The sequence below is a fragment of the Platalea leucorodia genome (genome assembly GCF_965183815.1).
Source record: "Platalea leucorodia genome assembly, chromosome: 5".
Classification (NCBI taxonomy): domain Eukaryota; kingdom Metazoa; phylum Chordata; class Aves; order Pelecaniformes; family Threskiornithidae; genus Platalea; species Platalea leucorodia.
Window position 1 is genome coordinate 12,564,459 of NC_138827.1, and position 16,468 is coordinate 12,580,926.

Here is a 16,468-nt window from a genome sequence, read left to right on the forward strand (position 1 = left end):
CTGTCTGTAGCACTCTTATCTGCCATCATATCCTGCAATCTTATTCCAGTTGATGTATAGCTGAGGCAATTTTTTATCCACTTATCTGCCTGTGAATTGCCACTTCTCCATATGCATTATCTCATCATGTGCTTTATCGTATTGTTTGTTTCCCCCTTCATGGGAACCCAATAAAGTTTAAATCCCACGTCTTCATTATATTTCATATGCCTGCCACCCAACTTTGCATTACACAGAAATGCAAATGCCATGAAAGGTTGATCCTGAGCCCAGAGTGACAACGAATATTGTTAAGTTTTACTTATATCTCACAGGTTCTGCATACCCTGATCCTACTTAAAAAAACAGTTCAACAGGAGACCGTCCATATCTGCAGAGTGGTTTCTCCAGGGCAAAGAGCCTTGCCTTTGTGCTCAGCTCTGGGGATAGCCTTGGTTTTTCACTTTTTTTGTCTTTGCCTCTTGCCCGCAGAGGCTGAATGAAAGGTTCCCATCACAGCTTCACTGATGCTGTCCCTCTGCTTAGTGCCTTGGACCCTGAGCCTCTCACCTCTTGTTCTCCCAAAGCATCACCTGCTGGCAATGTCCCTCTTAAGGAGTGGTGGCAGCAGATGGGGTCTTCTTCAGGGAAGGCAGAGAGAGACAGGTAAAACAACTGAGGAGCAAGCCACATATCAACTCAATGAAGGAAGTCTTGGCCTTGCTGAAATAAAAAAAGACTTGCCTTCAGAGAGGCCAGGACTGTTCTTGTTCTAGCCCCCTCTAAAAGTAATATGATCTCAAAAGACAGATATGGCAACAATCTAGTGCTCCAGGGGACAAAACTGGGCTGGGTTCAAATCTGCATGAATTCATTGGTGGAACCTCAGACCTGACCCCTTGCCATGGGCTTTCTGGGTCTTGGCTTCGAAGGTGAGAGATGGATCCCTTCCTGCATGGCATAGCAGCCTTCAGAGCCTGTTCTTTTTGGACATTACCTTCTGCACTAGCACTCCCCGGCAGGCAGAGCAGAGCCTGCGGCAGTGCCGGCCGCGTACAGAAATCCAGCAGACTGCGCAATACCCGTGCCTCAACAAGAGCCGTGAGCCACCAGGTGCAAACATCAAAGGAAAACAGGTTTCTCTGATTCCTTTGAAAAGTGCATCCTACTTGTGCTTGTGTTAGCAGATGGATGGAAGTGATCACTCCCCAGCACACTGAATTAGACAGCTGAATATACCTCCGCAAAATAAAGTGCCTGCCTCCCATTTATTTGTTCAGCCAAATGATGGCAGAACATAGATTATGACTCAGCTACAGATTTAACTAGCAGAAAACATTGGCTCTCAGGGGTGGAAATACCATTTCCACATTCCTCAGTGGCCCCAAGGGTCTTCTCTCTAGCTGCAAAACATGTTTGTGCCTTGCAACACACTGACCTGAATTGCAGGCAAACATCTCGGGGCAGGACAGGTGCCTTGATTTTTAAAGTAAGATCTGAACAAGTCCAACTCACACCGTGTCTGTGGCTCATGCCACACGCAGCTGGCTGGGCAGCATATCCATAGCCCAGCCTGCCATCCCTAGCACTGCATGATGCTGGGACCAGGGGCTCCTGCTCCCAGAGGGGCAATGATCAGGTGCAAGGATTGCAGCAACTGTAAAGATTTGTAAAACGAGGGCTGCCTTGTATCTGCAGCCCCTCTGCGCGCGGCGAGAGCAATAAGCATTGTACAGAATATAATTTCTATTTTCTTTTTGCCACGAGATGGCACCACGATCCCTCGGAGTCACAAACAGCCCAGCCCTGCAGTCCTTACTGGGGTAAAACGCCCTGCCAGCCACAAATTAGGGTTGTATAAGGAGGGTTTCTGAACCCCCAGTCCAACTGCATTCACCTGCGAGCAAGGCTGGGAGCAAAGACGTACACACTATGTATTTACCATTAACCTGGAAGAATCAGGTAGTATGCAGGGAACAGGAGGTGTCTTCTCCTCCCCATCCTGCAGCAGACTAGGATCCCTCCTGGGGGTTAACAGCTCTAACACCGTGTGGGCCAATGGCTCAACCCACCTCCCATTGCAGTCCTACCAGCTCCTTCACTCAGCATTTCAGACCAAGGAAGAAGCCAGCTGTTGTAGAAGAGTCCTGTTGCCTTCACTGGCGAGGGGATGTGATGAGGCTCCATCTCTAGTCATCTCAGAGGAGGAGGAGAAGAGATGGGAATGCCGGGAAAAGACAGGGTCCTGAAAGATCTCACAGAAACCTGGGAGAAGTAAGGAAAGGGGAGATGGACAGGTTTCCTGTCACTTTGCCCGGATCTGCCCAGCTTCTGTGCTGCTTAAGGAAAGAGCATTTTAGAAGCACCTTTTCAATGTTTGCATGCTTGCTTGTTCACACATGGTGCTCTGAAAAGGAGTTGTGCTTATGTGTCTGAGCTACCCTTGTAAAAATGTAGTGGCGGGAGTGTCTTCACTTGTCTGGGGAGAGGTGTTAAGTCCCACATCGGTGCAGACATAGCAGGGCCTGTACACAGAAGGGGCCAAAGACTCCCAAGGAGCTGTGCTGAGGTCCCTCAGAGCAAGGGGAACCTAAAAAGTCCAGGGTTTGGCATCTGGGATTCAAAACCAGAAGTCTGGAAAGTGTTGGAAGGGCATCCATCAGACACAGAAAGAGCAGGTATCTGGGAATAATTTATCCCGTGTGCAGCAGGGAATGGGAAAGGAGCACCGATGAGACAATGATCAACGTTTGTATCTAATATTGCTCTCCAAGTGCCAAAATGATCCACTTTGGAGAAGCGTCCTCTCCCAGAAGCTCAGAACTAGAACAACTTTCTTATGTTGTCTATTTGATGTGTAAGGTAGTGGCTGTCCTGTCATTTCCAGTCATGTATCTGGCTGGGATTTTCCAGGTAACCTTACCCACCAGTCCTCCTTTGCTTCTTAGAAAAATATTTGTTCAACAGATATTTTAAGCATATAGCCAGTACTTGCAAGGCTTTGAGTAAGAAGACACTACTTATATCTACTGCATAAGGATCTGGTTTCTCCTTTGCGCATCTGCTAGGCTCCACACAAAACAATTACGTAGATTTTTCTCAGTTCAGAGCCTAGGGCTTATTGGCGTAGCACGGCACAGGCACACTGTGGATGGGGTCTCATGGTGAATCCAGCCTCTGCAGTCGTGTCCAGCTCAGATTCTTGGACCCCAGGTGGAGGCTTAAAAGTAAATTTCTGGATCAAGCCTGTGAAGAAGATGAAGAGCTCCATCGTGGCAAGACTTTCTCCAATGCAGTTTCTCCGCCCTGAAATGTCAAAAGCATGGCTGTTGGTGGAGTGATTGGGTAAGTGGTGGCTCAGCCCGACACCTCTTCCTTACTGCTTGGTAGCAATAGCCTGAGGGACAGTATAGGTCTCAGAAATGCAAAATAGCATGGCATGATATTCAGCAGCCCTCACTGTTGGTCTCCTATAGGCATTTGAACAGGGCTGTTTCAGTCAGAGCCTGCAAGGAATTGATCTGGGACACCCTAGAAACTGGCCTTCCCAAGGCAGAGGGAAGGCTGAACTCTTGCTTGAAGGCGTTGAGTCTTCTGTGGGTCCCAGTGGTGTCTTCAAACACCAGGACCCACTGTGCCTCCCAGTGTGGGCTGAGGGGCTGTTTCTAAGCCATCAAAACCCAGGGCGGGTATTTCTAAACCATCCCCACCACTGATGGCTGTGCTGTTCCCAACAGAGGCTCGGATCCTGCACTGGGAACTTGGTGCCTTGTGCAGGATCAAACACTTCCATTACCTGTGGAGAAGGGCAGGAACGCTTTTTTCTTTATGAAGTTCCCATCCGCATCAAGGAAATGGTTGGGGTTGAACTCATCTGGTGTCTCCCACTGCGTTTTATCCAGCAGCACGGAGGTGAGCAGAGGAATCACCGTTGTTCCCTGCAGCACAACCACGCTCTGCTTTAGCATGTGCAGATGTAGCAAACTTCTGGCTTTGACGATTCAGCCACATAACCATTTCTCCCTTTGGGCTCTGTCTGCAAGCAAACTTCTACCTCTGAAGAACTAACTTCTGGGCTTGTACATGACCATATGACCCTTAGTTAGTGTGGATACCCAGTTCACTGGAATTACTAATATGTGATTAAACAACAATGGATTTTGGCTATTCCTGAGTTCCAAAGCAGAAGAAAGACATGGGCCAGGCTTCCTTCCTTTCCTGCCCAGCTGCTCTCTGCTTGGCTCAAGCAAGGCAATGAGACAATGTCGTGGTACTCCAGAGGCAGAACTGCTCTAAAGGGCACGAATGGCAATGGGGAGTGAATAGAATAAAGAACAGACTCCAGATTACAAAGACGGAGTTAAGGGAAATGGGAAGATGCGTGCCTAACCCTGAAGTCGCACTGCCATCGGACGCGGAGCAGTCTGGCTATTAGGGAACTGGTTCTTCCCCACCAAAAGCCCTGTGCTTCAAGCTCCCCCACTCCTTGTGACATTTTGCCCTGTGGGTCACTGGTGTGCTGCACCCCACTCTTCATCTGGAGAGCAGCAAGTACCTTGGGGATGAAGTGGCCTTTAAAGTGGGTGTCAACAGAGGTGCACCGTGGAACATGTGGCAGGAGGGTGACAAATCTCTGCACCTCGTGGATCACCGCGTTGGTAAATGGCATGTTTTTCCGGTCCTCAAAGGTAGGCAAGGAGCCAGCACCAAGAACTCGCTCAATCTCTGCGTGCACCTTTTCTGCAGGGCAAAGGAAAGGCATGAAGTGAGTTTCCATCAGTGGTAAGGCACCTCCAAATCCCAGCTCGTGCTGACTGTTGGTTGGACTACCCCAGGGCAGGAGGTTGCTCAGCCCCTGGGAGCAGAGAGGGAACAACCCCTCAGATCCTTTGGTCCTGAATGGCAGCATACAACCCTTGGACAAGTTCCAGATGCTCAGATTTTGGATACATGAGAGGCTACGAAGGTTTTACAGGTGAGCAGCACTTATGAAGTCACTGTAGAGTACTTCAGTATCCTACATAAGAAAAGCAAAACCATAAAGGTGTCTTACCTTGAATCTCAGGGTACTTCATCAGCAGCAGGATGGCCCATTGCAATGTTGTGGATGTGGTCTCGGTGCCAGCCATGAGCAGGTCAAGCGCAGAGGCCAATACATTCGCATCATGAAAAACTGTATTGCTTCTATTTTCCTCCTTCAGGGAAATAAAAAAAAAAGATCACTGCTGTTAGTATAGAAGGAACTAGGACAGGTAACCTAGTCTTCAGAGACATTACAGTGTAATGCATGTGAATTACAAATGCCAAGGTGCACCGCACTGACATACCATTACAGAAATTCTTCAGTTTTCAGCAGAAATATTTTCACACTTGAGATTTCCCCCCCCCCAAAATGAACTAACTGGACAAATTCATTGATTTTCCAACATCACATGACATTTATCTGCTCTGGGCAGTGGTTATGTGGTGGACTCAGCACTTCCATCCCCTGCCTGTAGATCCTGAGAAGGTGGATAATTGTTGAAAGGTGCAGGACAGAGCCTTCCCGAGATGGGGAGCTGGGGTTTGTCCGTGTGTGCACCAGCCCCTCTAGGAGCTGCAGGAAAGCCCAGGACACCACTGGCACATCAACTCTGCTGCCCTTGCTTCATGCTTGCTGATGGGAAACACTTTGCCCATTCCTGTGTGCAATAGCTGAGGCACTCGCACAAGGCATCAAGCCCAAGTGCCTGTCCTGCCCACCACCCATCTCAAGTATGCGGATACAAATGCTTGGAGAAAAAGGGCAAATACAGACTAATCCTTCCTTGCTATACTCCCACACTATCATGCCTGTTGGTAAATCCACTACGTGGGAGCTGGTGATACGTTTGCACAAACACAATAGGAACTTCTGCATCTCTGCAACTTGGAATCTGTCACCTCTTCCCACGCCCACCTGGAGTGCGTTGGAAAAATGACATTACCTCTCTCACTCCAGCAAGGAACAGACTGTAGCTGACACCTGAGGACAAGCTTTAGACATTCATGCGATATGGTCTAATTATTTATTTCTTGCTTCTCCTTCAGTATGCAGTATTTAGCATACTAAAATAGGAGGATGTTTACCCAAAATTTAAATATTTGCATATAGACCATAGTAGAGCGTGTTCACTAGACAAGCAACACAGAGCATCTCTGTATAAGACACCACACTAGGAATCGTCATATTGTTAAAATACCTCTTGTTTGAATACCAATGCATCAATGTAGCTTGTCAGGTTTGTTTCATTAATACTTTCTTTGCTTTCCTTGATGCACTTCCTTAAGATCACACACACCTCTTCTACTTTTCTCAGTATCATCTTGTGAGGTTTGAGGAGAAATCCAAGGAATGGGTAGAAATTAAATAACTAAAAAGAAAAGAAGGGGGGAAAAAAACCACAGGAAAAAATTAAATTCACCCATTACCTTGTAAAACTGAAGTATCATAACGGAGAAATAACTTACGTGAGGAACCAAATGACATGTGACTGGAGTCTCTCTTTTTTGGTAACTAAAAAATTTTAATATATAAAAATGCTTCCTCTTATTAAAAATTCTCTACAGAAATGAATGGAGCCTATCAGACTTGTCTAGACGGAGCCTATAAACACGAATTTTAAAAAAATACAATTAAGGGAAAGTGATAGTAAACTCATGAAACAATGAAATTACATTTTTAAAGAGGTAATAAAAAAAAAAGATAAAGCATTATGCATTACGCAAAGAAAACTCCAAATGTTTAGCGAGACAAAATACTTATGTTTTAAAGTTGTTAGATCATCATTTTTAACTTTCACATGAATTATAAATCAATTACACTCAGTTCTCAGCATCGTTAAATTTCACAGCACAATAAACAGTTGCATTTTATGTGCAGGGGGGTTACTTACACCATTTCTCAATGTTATAAATAAACCAGCTGCAGAATAAGATTCACAAATCTCTTGCTCTTGCTAACTGGTTATAATTTTTGCTGGTTTCTGCAAAAACTAAACCTGCCATAGAGATTAAAGGAAAAGGGATGTTGTACTATTGTAAATAGTTCTCATTCAGGTAATAAATCTATCAGCATCTTTTTTAACAGCTTTTGGATGACTGTTTCAATATTACCTTAAATAACTAGTAGTCTATTCTTTGTGACGGAGGATTAAGTTTAATAGGAGCTCTCGGCTTAGATGAGAGCCTCTGAGTTGGAATACTCTTTTCATGCAGTTCTGTTAAGCACGTATTGATTTAATGCCACAATAGGAGGTATGAGAGGTCCGTATATAATGTCTGCAGCTCTGTACTTTGTACTACTACTCTGTAACTTCACTAGTTTCTTAAACTGTAGCAAGAGACCAAAACCTAGTAGCCCCTAAATACACGTGCAATTGTCCTTAAGACAAGAGGTTACTTTTGGGGTGTTCACACAGCATCCAGCAGAAAATAACTGGAATGAGCCTGGGTATTTTTCTTTGTACATGTACAAATAAAGTAATTATTTCAATAGTTTTATCACCAGTGTGTTTTTAAAGAAATAAACTCTGGCCATGCCCTCTAAGAGGCATCTGATTCCCTCCTGTCTCTTCCACCTGAGCCTTCTTTGGACCAAAAATACTAGGGAGTAGGAGATGCTGGCATTTTGTGTTTTATTCTGGGTACTGCTGGACTGACAAAAAAGCAAAAAACATCAAAAAACAGGTAAGCAGAGGCCTTCTGAACTCTCTGTCAAAAGTGGTACAAACATTTTTGAGACACACTCCAGGAACATTTTCCTGCAGTTATTGTGAAACACTGAAGACAAAGTCGCCCAGATCGCAGTCCTACATTAGGGTCTGTTTCCTCATGGGAGACTACAATTCACCATAAACTGTAAAGCTCACAAAATAATGTGACTAAAAATAATAACATAAAGGGCAGAGTTTATAGCGCTTCTGTGGATTTCCACTGATGCTCCTGGGCACTGCCCGCCCCAGGTCCCACCACGCTGGAAGCCTCAGTTATTGCACCTTCTGACTGTAGAAGAATCAAGCACATCCCTTCTGCTGGCAAGGTCACATCAGCATCTCAGCCTAGTGCCACCACGTGATGTTAGACCTCCTTTGCAAGAGGGTTTCATGAAGGAAGAAAACCCCAAAACAAAGAATCTTGTCCCTGCCCATGGCAGGGGGGTTGGACTAGATGATTGTTAAAGGTCCCTTCCAACCCAAACCATTCTATGATTCTTATGTTTCAGTACCCTAAAGATTCTCCAGAACCATCCAGTAATAGTAAGTTGGCTTGATCTACCAACTCTGATGAGATACTGGAGCATCTCAGCACAGAGGGTAACTTACATGCAAGAATGGAGAGCCAAGAAGGTGCATCACTTCATCTATGAGTCTTAACAGAGTGAGAAACGTTGGGTCTTCATAATGAAACCTTCTCCCAAAGAGAATAGCAAAGGTGATGTTGGTGGGAGCCATATTCAAAAATCGTAATTGGAAAGGTCTGCCTAGAAATGAACAAAATCGTAAATGTATTGGTCATTTCTGGAGCAACCCAGAGGTCTTCACAGTGGCTTTGTAAAGTAGCATGAAACACTTGTCCATCTCCACCTCACCTTTGAAGGATTTGATCAACTCAATGAGAAAGTGAAGCTCCTCAAGTATCATTTCTTCTCCAAGATGCTTCCCCATGCCGAGATCCCGCATGGTGGCTATGGTGAACCGCCGTGTCGTCTTCCAGAGCTCTTGAGAAGAAAAGAACACACCTACGGAGGGATTGCATGCCCTGTTTGCCAAGGCAGTACAGGATTTTCTCAGAAACACCAAAAGCACAGCCGGGGACCGCAGGTATTTTGCAACCTGGTGGAGCCTGCTTGGGAGAGGACTGGGGTCTCTGGGGGGGGCTGGCTTGGGAAAGCACCACCCTAGGTAGGTTCAGGAGGGCACAAGGCAGTATTTTAAAGTCAGGTGCTGTTCACACCAAAGGTCTGGGTTTGGCTTGTTTATAGCTTTGTCTCTTTGCAGCCATAGACAGTAAAAAGCTCTATGCATGGTATTTGTCTAAGGCTGACTTGTTTTTTCTTAGAAAAAAGACCCAGCTGTTTCAGAGAGCAATGCTAGGAGCAGATGACACCGCTCCATCCCTGTCATGAACAGGACAAATGATTTCACTGAGCAGCTTGCGTTTTAGAGGATGAACGGTATACCATGCAGGGGGACAAGGAGGCACCTTTGCTTACAGCTGGGGAATACCCTCTAGCTGGCTAAACCATTGGCCAAAAAAGGTGCTCAGCCAAGAGGGCACAGAGGTGTTTGGGTACAATTCAGAAGTCCTCCCTTCCTAAGAGGGCTTCCAGGGCTGAACATAGTCTACATCTTCATATGGTGGTTGGGAAAGTAGCGTAGTGTACCCTTCCTCACACTGGGCCTCACTTTTAAAAACAAGATGAAAAAAAACCCCACATGCTGTATGCATTATATACATATTAGGTCATCAAATCTTTTCCCTTCAGCCCTGGATTATTCCCTTCATTGTTTTTCAATGTCTAGTCTTGGGCAATGTATTACTTTTTAACATGCAATTCAGAAACATGCCAAAAATCTGTTTACAGAAGTAATTGTTTGAGGTACAAACAGCCCGTGCTATTGCACTCGTGCCAGTTCTTGCAGTCTTTATCATGAGTCATGCGTGATCCACGCTTTGTCTGAACTCCCAGTAACTGTAGAAAAGAGATTGCATAAGGACCTCAGCCTTCACGTTGTGAAAAATAATTTCCTTCCCTCTGCGCTGCAAAAAAAAAAAACCTTGAAATGTGACCCAAGTGCCACTAAAAGCAAAAAACTGATAAGGCAAATAAGAAGATCCCCAGAAGTATTTTTCTTAAGAAAACAAATACTGTCCTCAAGCCCCACAAAATGTAGCCTGCAATGATAAGGACACAGCTCAAGACTCTTGAATAATGTTGCAATTGAAAAAACACATTTGAGAAACAGCATAGCAAGCACATCCTTATCTTTTCAACCTGCCAGTACCGTTTCCATGTTGGATGTGATAGAATATGGGTATAGCTGGTCTGTCCTCAAACACACCCGCCGTGTTCAGAAGGGCATCCTTTACTGCCTCGTAGCCAGTCAGCACCACCACCCTCTGAAACCCCAACTGGATGGTGAACACGGGGCCATATTTCTCTGAAATCTAGAAGGAGAGAAAAATCAGAGTGCGGAGGTCATCAGTGGGAGCGGTATGTCCTCTGGGGTGGATGAAGAGTTGCCTTCCCTCCTCCTTCTGTGGCCAGAAGGGCTAGAGGGATGCCAGAGATAAAGCTCTGAGACGCTTAAATGGAAGAGGAATCAAAACAAATAAACACTGGTCTGTTTAACCCAACAGCTTTCATAAAACCACTGTTTTTCTGAGCTGGTTGGGCTCAGTTTGGTGCAGTGGATTAAAAGAGGCAGAAGGTAACAAGACATTTTGAGCACCACCAGCAGCATAAAATCATCACCAAGATCTGCCAGACAGCTACAGAGCAACTGCTGACCTGGCAGGCTGTAACACTTCCATCCACCACAAGAGGATGAAAGAGCAGAGGTGTTCTTATTTACTATAAAAAGTTAAATAAAAGCTTTGTTGCAATTAATGCAAAGAGGTATGTAATATGATTCACTAAGGATAGACATATTGAAGGCATAAGAAACCATTGCTCTTTCAACTTGTCTTACAAAATTACCACAATACCACACTCTACTTTTTATTTCTGCAGTTTCAAGCCAATGCACAGCAGGACTTTATCATGAGATCTGTGATACCGGGTAGCAGGAGCTTTCTGGAGGCTCACAAACATGGTCTTGCCGGGCCTTACAAGGAATTAAGACTTGACTGAGAGCAACGGACTTGAAACTGCATAAAGCTATCTTGAGATCAAGCCTGGTGTACCATAAAAGGAGACCCGTTCTGGCAATGTAAACCAGAGGAGGCTACAAAGCTTAGCAACCCCTCCTGCTGTAGCAAAGCAAACAGGTAGCCCAGGCAGAGTCTAATCAGTGCTTCAGCAATATAGCCGGACTCGTTGAATTTATGTAAAAAAAATAGTTCACAGGACATTGATTTCAATCATTTGTTCAAAACAATGTTCTGATTGCTGCATCACCTACTGTGCACCTTTTATGGGGAAATCCTTTAGGGATTCTCCTTTCAGGGAGGATTTCCAACTCCAGGTCATTTGTTTGCTAATACCTTAAGTCTTCTGGCAAGCTTTCAGGTCATTACTGCAGGTCCAGAAGCCCAATATAAAATCTCATCCCACCCACAGCTGCAGTCTGGAGGACCCTCTTGCTGTCCTCTGCCCTTTGCAGTCAGGGCAGAGCAGACTGCAAAGGGCAGAGGACGGTGAGAGTGTCCCCCAGGCTGCAACCATAGACCCTTTTCCCAGTTGGCTTCTTGATGCTACAATTCAATGGGGGAAAGAAGGCATCGGTGTGGCCAATATGCCCAATACCTTCCCCTGAGTCTGTGCTTCACCAAGATGCCATCACCTTGCTCCTGGGTCCTCAGGTCACCTCCTTTCCAGCCTCTGCTTTGCTTATTCTTCCCAGCACATCCATGCACGACCCCAAAACCCCTTCTCCCCTACCCTCCTCTGCAGAAGGATTTCTGGTCTTGCCAGAAACAGGAACCACAGTCCAAACCGTTTCCCACCTCCCAAGCTCTGGGTGTTGAGGCCACTGTGAGCCGGCTGGTGTAAGATGAAGATGCATCTCCACAGACATCTTGGAGGCCCCTCGTGTGGCATGGTGATGGGAATGAGACAGGGAAAGCCAGCTCCTCTTCCCTACCTAATTCTAAGCAGGTCAGAGGGCTGCTGGCAACCTGATGTTAAAAGGCTTGGTGCAAGGTGCAGGATATTCACACCCCATGTCCTGACATGAGGAATGCCCACTGAGCCACATTTTGGCTCTGAAAGACTAAATACATTAAAATTTTCCCTTTTTTTCTGGAAGACAGATGCGAGGCAAGTGTGACTCCTACAGAGAACCTTGTCTTGCATAAGTCCAAGTAATTCACCGTTTCAAATGATTTCTCCTACATCTCTTCTTCAGGCTGTGCTATATTAATTCTCATTCTCTTGAAAAACTGGTAACACAAATAAGAAATACAAGCTATTTTGGCAACCACAATTAAGCATCCATCTTTCAATTTGGCTATGTGGACACTCAAAGATTTTAAAGTATTTCACAACACAGGGAAGATCCCAACATTTAGGTCCACTGGTCTGATCTGATGCAGATACTCAGAGTTTTCAATGTGTGAGTAGTTCTCATGTAAGCACTGCTCATATTTAACATCACCCTCTGCAGAGTTGGGATTTAACAGTTTCCTTGGTCATCCTGAAACCTTTAAAACGCCAGTTTTTTAAAAACGCATTTGGCACCAAAAATCATCTCAGAACTGTCACCAGAGGAGAATTTTAAATAGGTACAAGCTGACATTCAACACCCTAGAAGCAAAGGACACTTGTTCTTACCTTCATTAGTGACTTGTCTTGCCTTCTCAGGTCTAGCAAATGCAGGTTGCCGATGATCGGAAGAGGAAATGGACCAGGAGGCAAATTTAAAGCTGACTGCTTAAAAACTTTTAAAATATAGAGTGCAGCTGATAAAAGCAATGCACAGACCCCATAGATGAAGAGGAGTGTGAAGGGAGCCATGTTTTGATGGAGGTTGCCTTTCTGGAAAGCCACTGAGACACCTTTATTAGAATGCTTGCATTATCACATTATATTTATTCAGAGTAAACGATGTCAAGGTTTTTGCTGCACTTTGCATCATCTTCCCCTCCACCCCCGCTCTCCACAAAAACTGGAATTTATGTCTGCAAAAGGCAAAGTCCAAGCACAACTCGTGGAGGTGCAGGCTTGCAGGCTCTCCGCTGAGTGCAGTGCAGCAGGTTTGCTTCATTTCCACAGCCTAGCTCAGATTCTTCTGCCTGCAATAATTTCCTAGCACCTGAGAGTCCCTAATCTGTTTTATTATTATACATCGACCATAAAATTTCTCTTTAGATTTCCTCTTCATCCCTCTCTTCCATCCTCTTCATCTAACCTCTTCTCTGAACACAGACAGCTCTTTGCCTTCTGCTTTCAGCTCTTTACCTTAGAAATGCCAATCCCAAAATAATCCTTCAGGGTAGACAAGCATTGCTCGTCCCACGGTACAGTGAAGGAGATGCGGGTCCTGCAGGCAAAGAGACTTGCTCCAGGCCATGTGTGAAGCTGGGTGGACAGCATCCTCCCTCCTCTTCCACCTTCTTGTGTCCTTGCAGTGAAGCATTTTCTCCCAGTGATGGGAAACAAAACTGGGCAATCTTCATGTGCAAAAAAATCAGGATCCAGATTGCAAGTTCTGTTGCTTATCTGTGCACTCTTTCTATTTATTGATGCTTTGAATCTAGGCTGTCCTAAAGACCTATATGGTGTGCAGAGAGAAAGCTACTCCTCCTTACGTTGTGTAGCCCTACAGCCTGGCTTGAATGATTCTCCAGCCCTGTGTAAAACACCTAACAAGGGACTTTTACAGTTCTTACTCTTCCTTACTGTGGGCTACATTATATAAAGCTCAATAAAATGCAGAGTTGCTGACCTCCTCTTGTTTATTTCCCCATCAGAGGCCAGTGAAAAACTAACTCACTGCTGCAAACTCCAAAGTCGTAATTCAGCCTCGTGCCTCCCTCTTTCATGAGTGGGTCTTTTACTGAGGGGCATTTCTTCCTGCTCCCCATCCAGTGTTAACTGGTACCACTCTCACTCTATGCACAACAAAAGGAATACAAAAATCATGTCTTGGAGAGCTGGATTATTGCATCAATATGAATGTGGAGGTCTTTGTAAAAGATCTGCTGTTCCCACTGGTTTCTGGCAGCGTCTAACAGAGTGAGACCCATCAGAAATTAGTGGAAACACTCATTACTTTTGTAAAATCACCTCAATCTCACAAACAATGCAATGGTCCTGTAGGCAGGAAAACAGCATTTGATTTTTTTTTTTTTTTTTGAGCCCTTTTAGATCACAAGGACTTTGTACTGCTCCATAATGTGATACGAGATGGTATCAGCCTTGAGGATGCTTTGGGACAGTTCCAAGGTGCAGCAAGGTTCACACTTACACTGAACTCAACAGGCATTCAAACCTGGACTCTCCCATCCATCTCAGGCAGGCCACGGATGGACTGGAGAGGATGCGATCTCAGCTCATACCCAGTCCTCTCTCAAACCGTGCACCGCCCAGGAACCATCCCTCCATCCCAAACCCACTTGTGTTACAAACAACAGCATCTGTGGTAAGAGAGGAGACTGGGAGTCTGCATATGTGTGTTTGCGTCCTTGCTGGGACAATGACTTGTCTATGTGGCTTTGAGGAGTGCAGCACAGGGCTGTGCCCCGGGACGGCCCAGGAGCCTGTGTCAGGGCTGGGCTGTGAATGCAGCCCTTGTGCCCGCAGCCCCGCTCCCCTGGGGCTGACTCAGCTCCTACCCTTTCTCTATAGTCATTTCTGGGAGGTCTTTTGGGCTCCCTGCAGAAAGGAGGTAAGCGGGACACAGTGCAGGAAGACATCGTCTCACACTGTAAGAATTACCAAAAGCAAGAGGCAGAGAGATGTCACTCTGACACTAAAAATGTCTTTATGATTCCCAAAGAGAAGGGAGCAAGGAAGCAATCAGCCTACCTCTCCACGCACCCCCAGCCTGCCCAGGGGGAGGAAAGGTTACTTATTACCTGCGGGGTGAAGCAGTCCGTGAAAGAGGCAAAGCTGAGCAAAGATAACAGCATCTTAGATGGCCTGCAAAAACATTTTCACCTAAGAGATTTAAGTTAAAAATTAAAATGAAAATTAACCTTTCTTTAGGAGTAAATGATCTCTCTGAAAAAAATCAAACCTCCCCAGTCAGGGCAGGGTCATGTCACAAGTCACAGGAGAAATTACGGAAAGGGAAGCACAGAAAGAAAAGCCCTTACACAGAGTGCCCTGGGACCAAACCACCCATGGATTTGTAGTTGGGAAAGGAAGTAATTCCTTGGGCCGTGTATAATTATTTGGAGGTCAAGCCCCTCCACATCAGCCACTCTTGGGCAGAGAGGACTAAAAAGCAGAAACCGAGGTCTCCTTCCTTGCATCTGCCCTTGGAGTCAGCAATGGGCAGGTGGGGTTAAAATTCAGACTGTGATAATCACCATTTCTGGATGTATCCTACTGTAACTTTGCACAGCAAAGGGCCTCAGGAATACCATGCTGCTCGAGTCCCACTCCTGCAGGAATGAGAAGCCGAGAGAGCCTTCAAAATCTTGCACTGTGGTATTCAGGACTACATTTATGAGGTGGATAAATCCGTCTCCCAGAGCATCATCTGGCAATTTTGAGAAGCATCGTGTTATTCACCAGCACGTACAGCAGCTGCACACAGAGCACGTTGGGATGTGCTCTCCAACCCTGCAGCAAAGTCCCTGTCACACCCAACTGTGTCCCCAGCCTCTCCCGTAGGTGGGCAGCACTAACGAATTAACGTCCCTTCTGGGCATCTGGTGCTTTGTGCAACAAACAGGAAAGAATTTGATTTCTGCTTTAGAGAAAAGGCCTCAGTCCCAAAGCAGGTTGCCCAGTTCCTTTATTCTAGAATATTTTTCAAGGTGATTACAATGAAGTAACCTTGCAGCAGAGGCGAATGCTCTGTCCCCTCCCCTAGCACACTTGGCAGCTCCAGTCTGAAGCTGCTTTACCTGATGAGCACTGGGCCGAGACATTTAGTCTCTCCAGGGGCCAGCCTGGCAGAAACTCTGCTCTCAGACCTTTTACTTTTTTCTGAGGCTTCAAGGTTTGCTCTTCATCCTCACACGGGGCTCCTCCTTCCCCAGCACCACTGGCAAACCCAGATGCAGCACACTGTAAAGGAGGATTTGCCATGTTTTTTTAAGTTCTCCTTCCCTGGCATTCTCATCCCATCTGCCCGGTCTCTGATCCTTGAAGCTTCAATCCCAGGTTTTAGCTGGTGCTTAATTATGCATAAATGGGACATGTTTAAGATAAACACTTTTTCGCTCCTCTCTTTCAGCATGATTTCATGCATTTCTCCCCCTCCCTTTTCTCTCTGCAAAAAACTGCTTGCTGCCCAGGTCTGCTCCCTGATGGCACCCACGGGCAGCCCTGCCCTGCCTGCACTCCATTTGCCTGCACAGGTAGCTCTGCACATCCGAGCCTGTGCCTGGGTGGCAAAGCCACGCCGCCCTCCCCGGCGCTGCGGGAACAGCCACCTCTGCTGCCCACATCGCCCTGTACCATCCTGGGATGCATCTTCACACCACTGCTTTCCTCCTGGCATTGACAGAGCCTGAGACCGGCAGCTCTTCCAAAGCAAACACAGAATCACGGGCAGGCAAAGCCTCCCACCTCCACAGTCCCACAGTGCTACACACCAAACAATAGCCAGCCTTGCCAAGACAAATAGGTCAG

General features: G+C 46.0%; 1 protein-coding gene across 1 annotated transcript in view; it reads right to left on the bottom strand.

Moving 5' to 3' along the window:
• Positions 1-3,097: 3,097 nt before the first annotated feature.
• The window catches only part of LOC309591555 (cytochrome P450 2W1-like), a gene marked incomplete at its 3' end in the record, with an annotated part of 160,924 nt that continues 147,553 nt past the window's right edge, over positions 3,098-16,468 (bottom strand). Inside the window, exons 5-12 of the mRNA XM_082314073.1 lie at positions 10,005-10,167; positions 8,588-8,737; positions 8,322-8,479; positions 6,201-6,371; positions 5,033-5,174; positions 4,535-4,719; positions 3,776-3,917; positions 3,098-3,285 (exon numbers count right to left, since the gene is read on the bottom strand). Of these exons, the coding sequence (XP_082170199.1) occupies positions 3,098-3,285; positions 3,776-3,917; positions 4,535-4,719; positions 5,033-5,174; positions 6,201-6,371; positions 8,322-8,479; positions 8,588-8,737; positions 10,005-10,167 (1,299 nt within the window). The remainder of the gene's footprint in view (positions 3,286-3,775; positions 3,918-4,534; positions 4,720-5,032; positions 5,175-6,200; positions 6,372-8,321; positions 8,480-8,587; positions 8,738-10,004; positions 10,168-16,468) is intronic.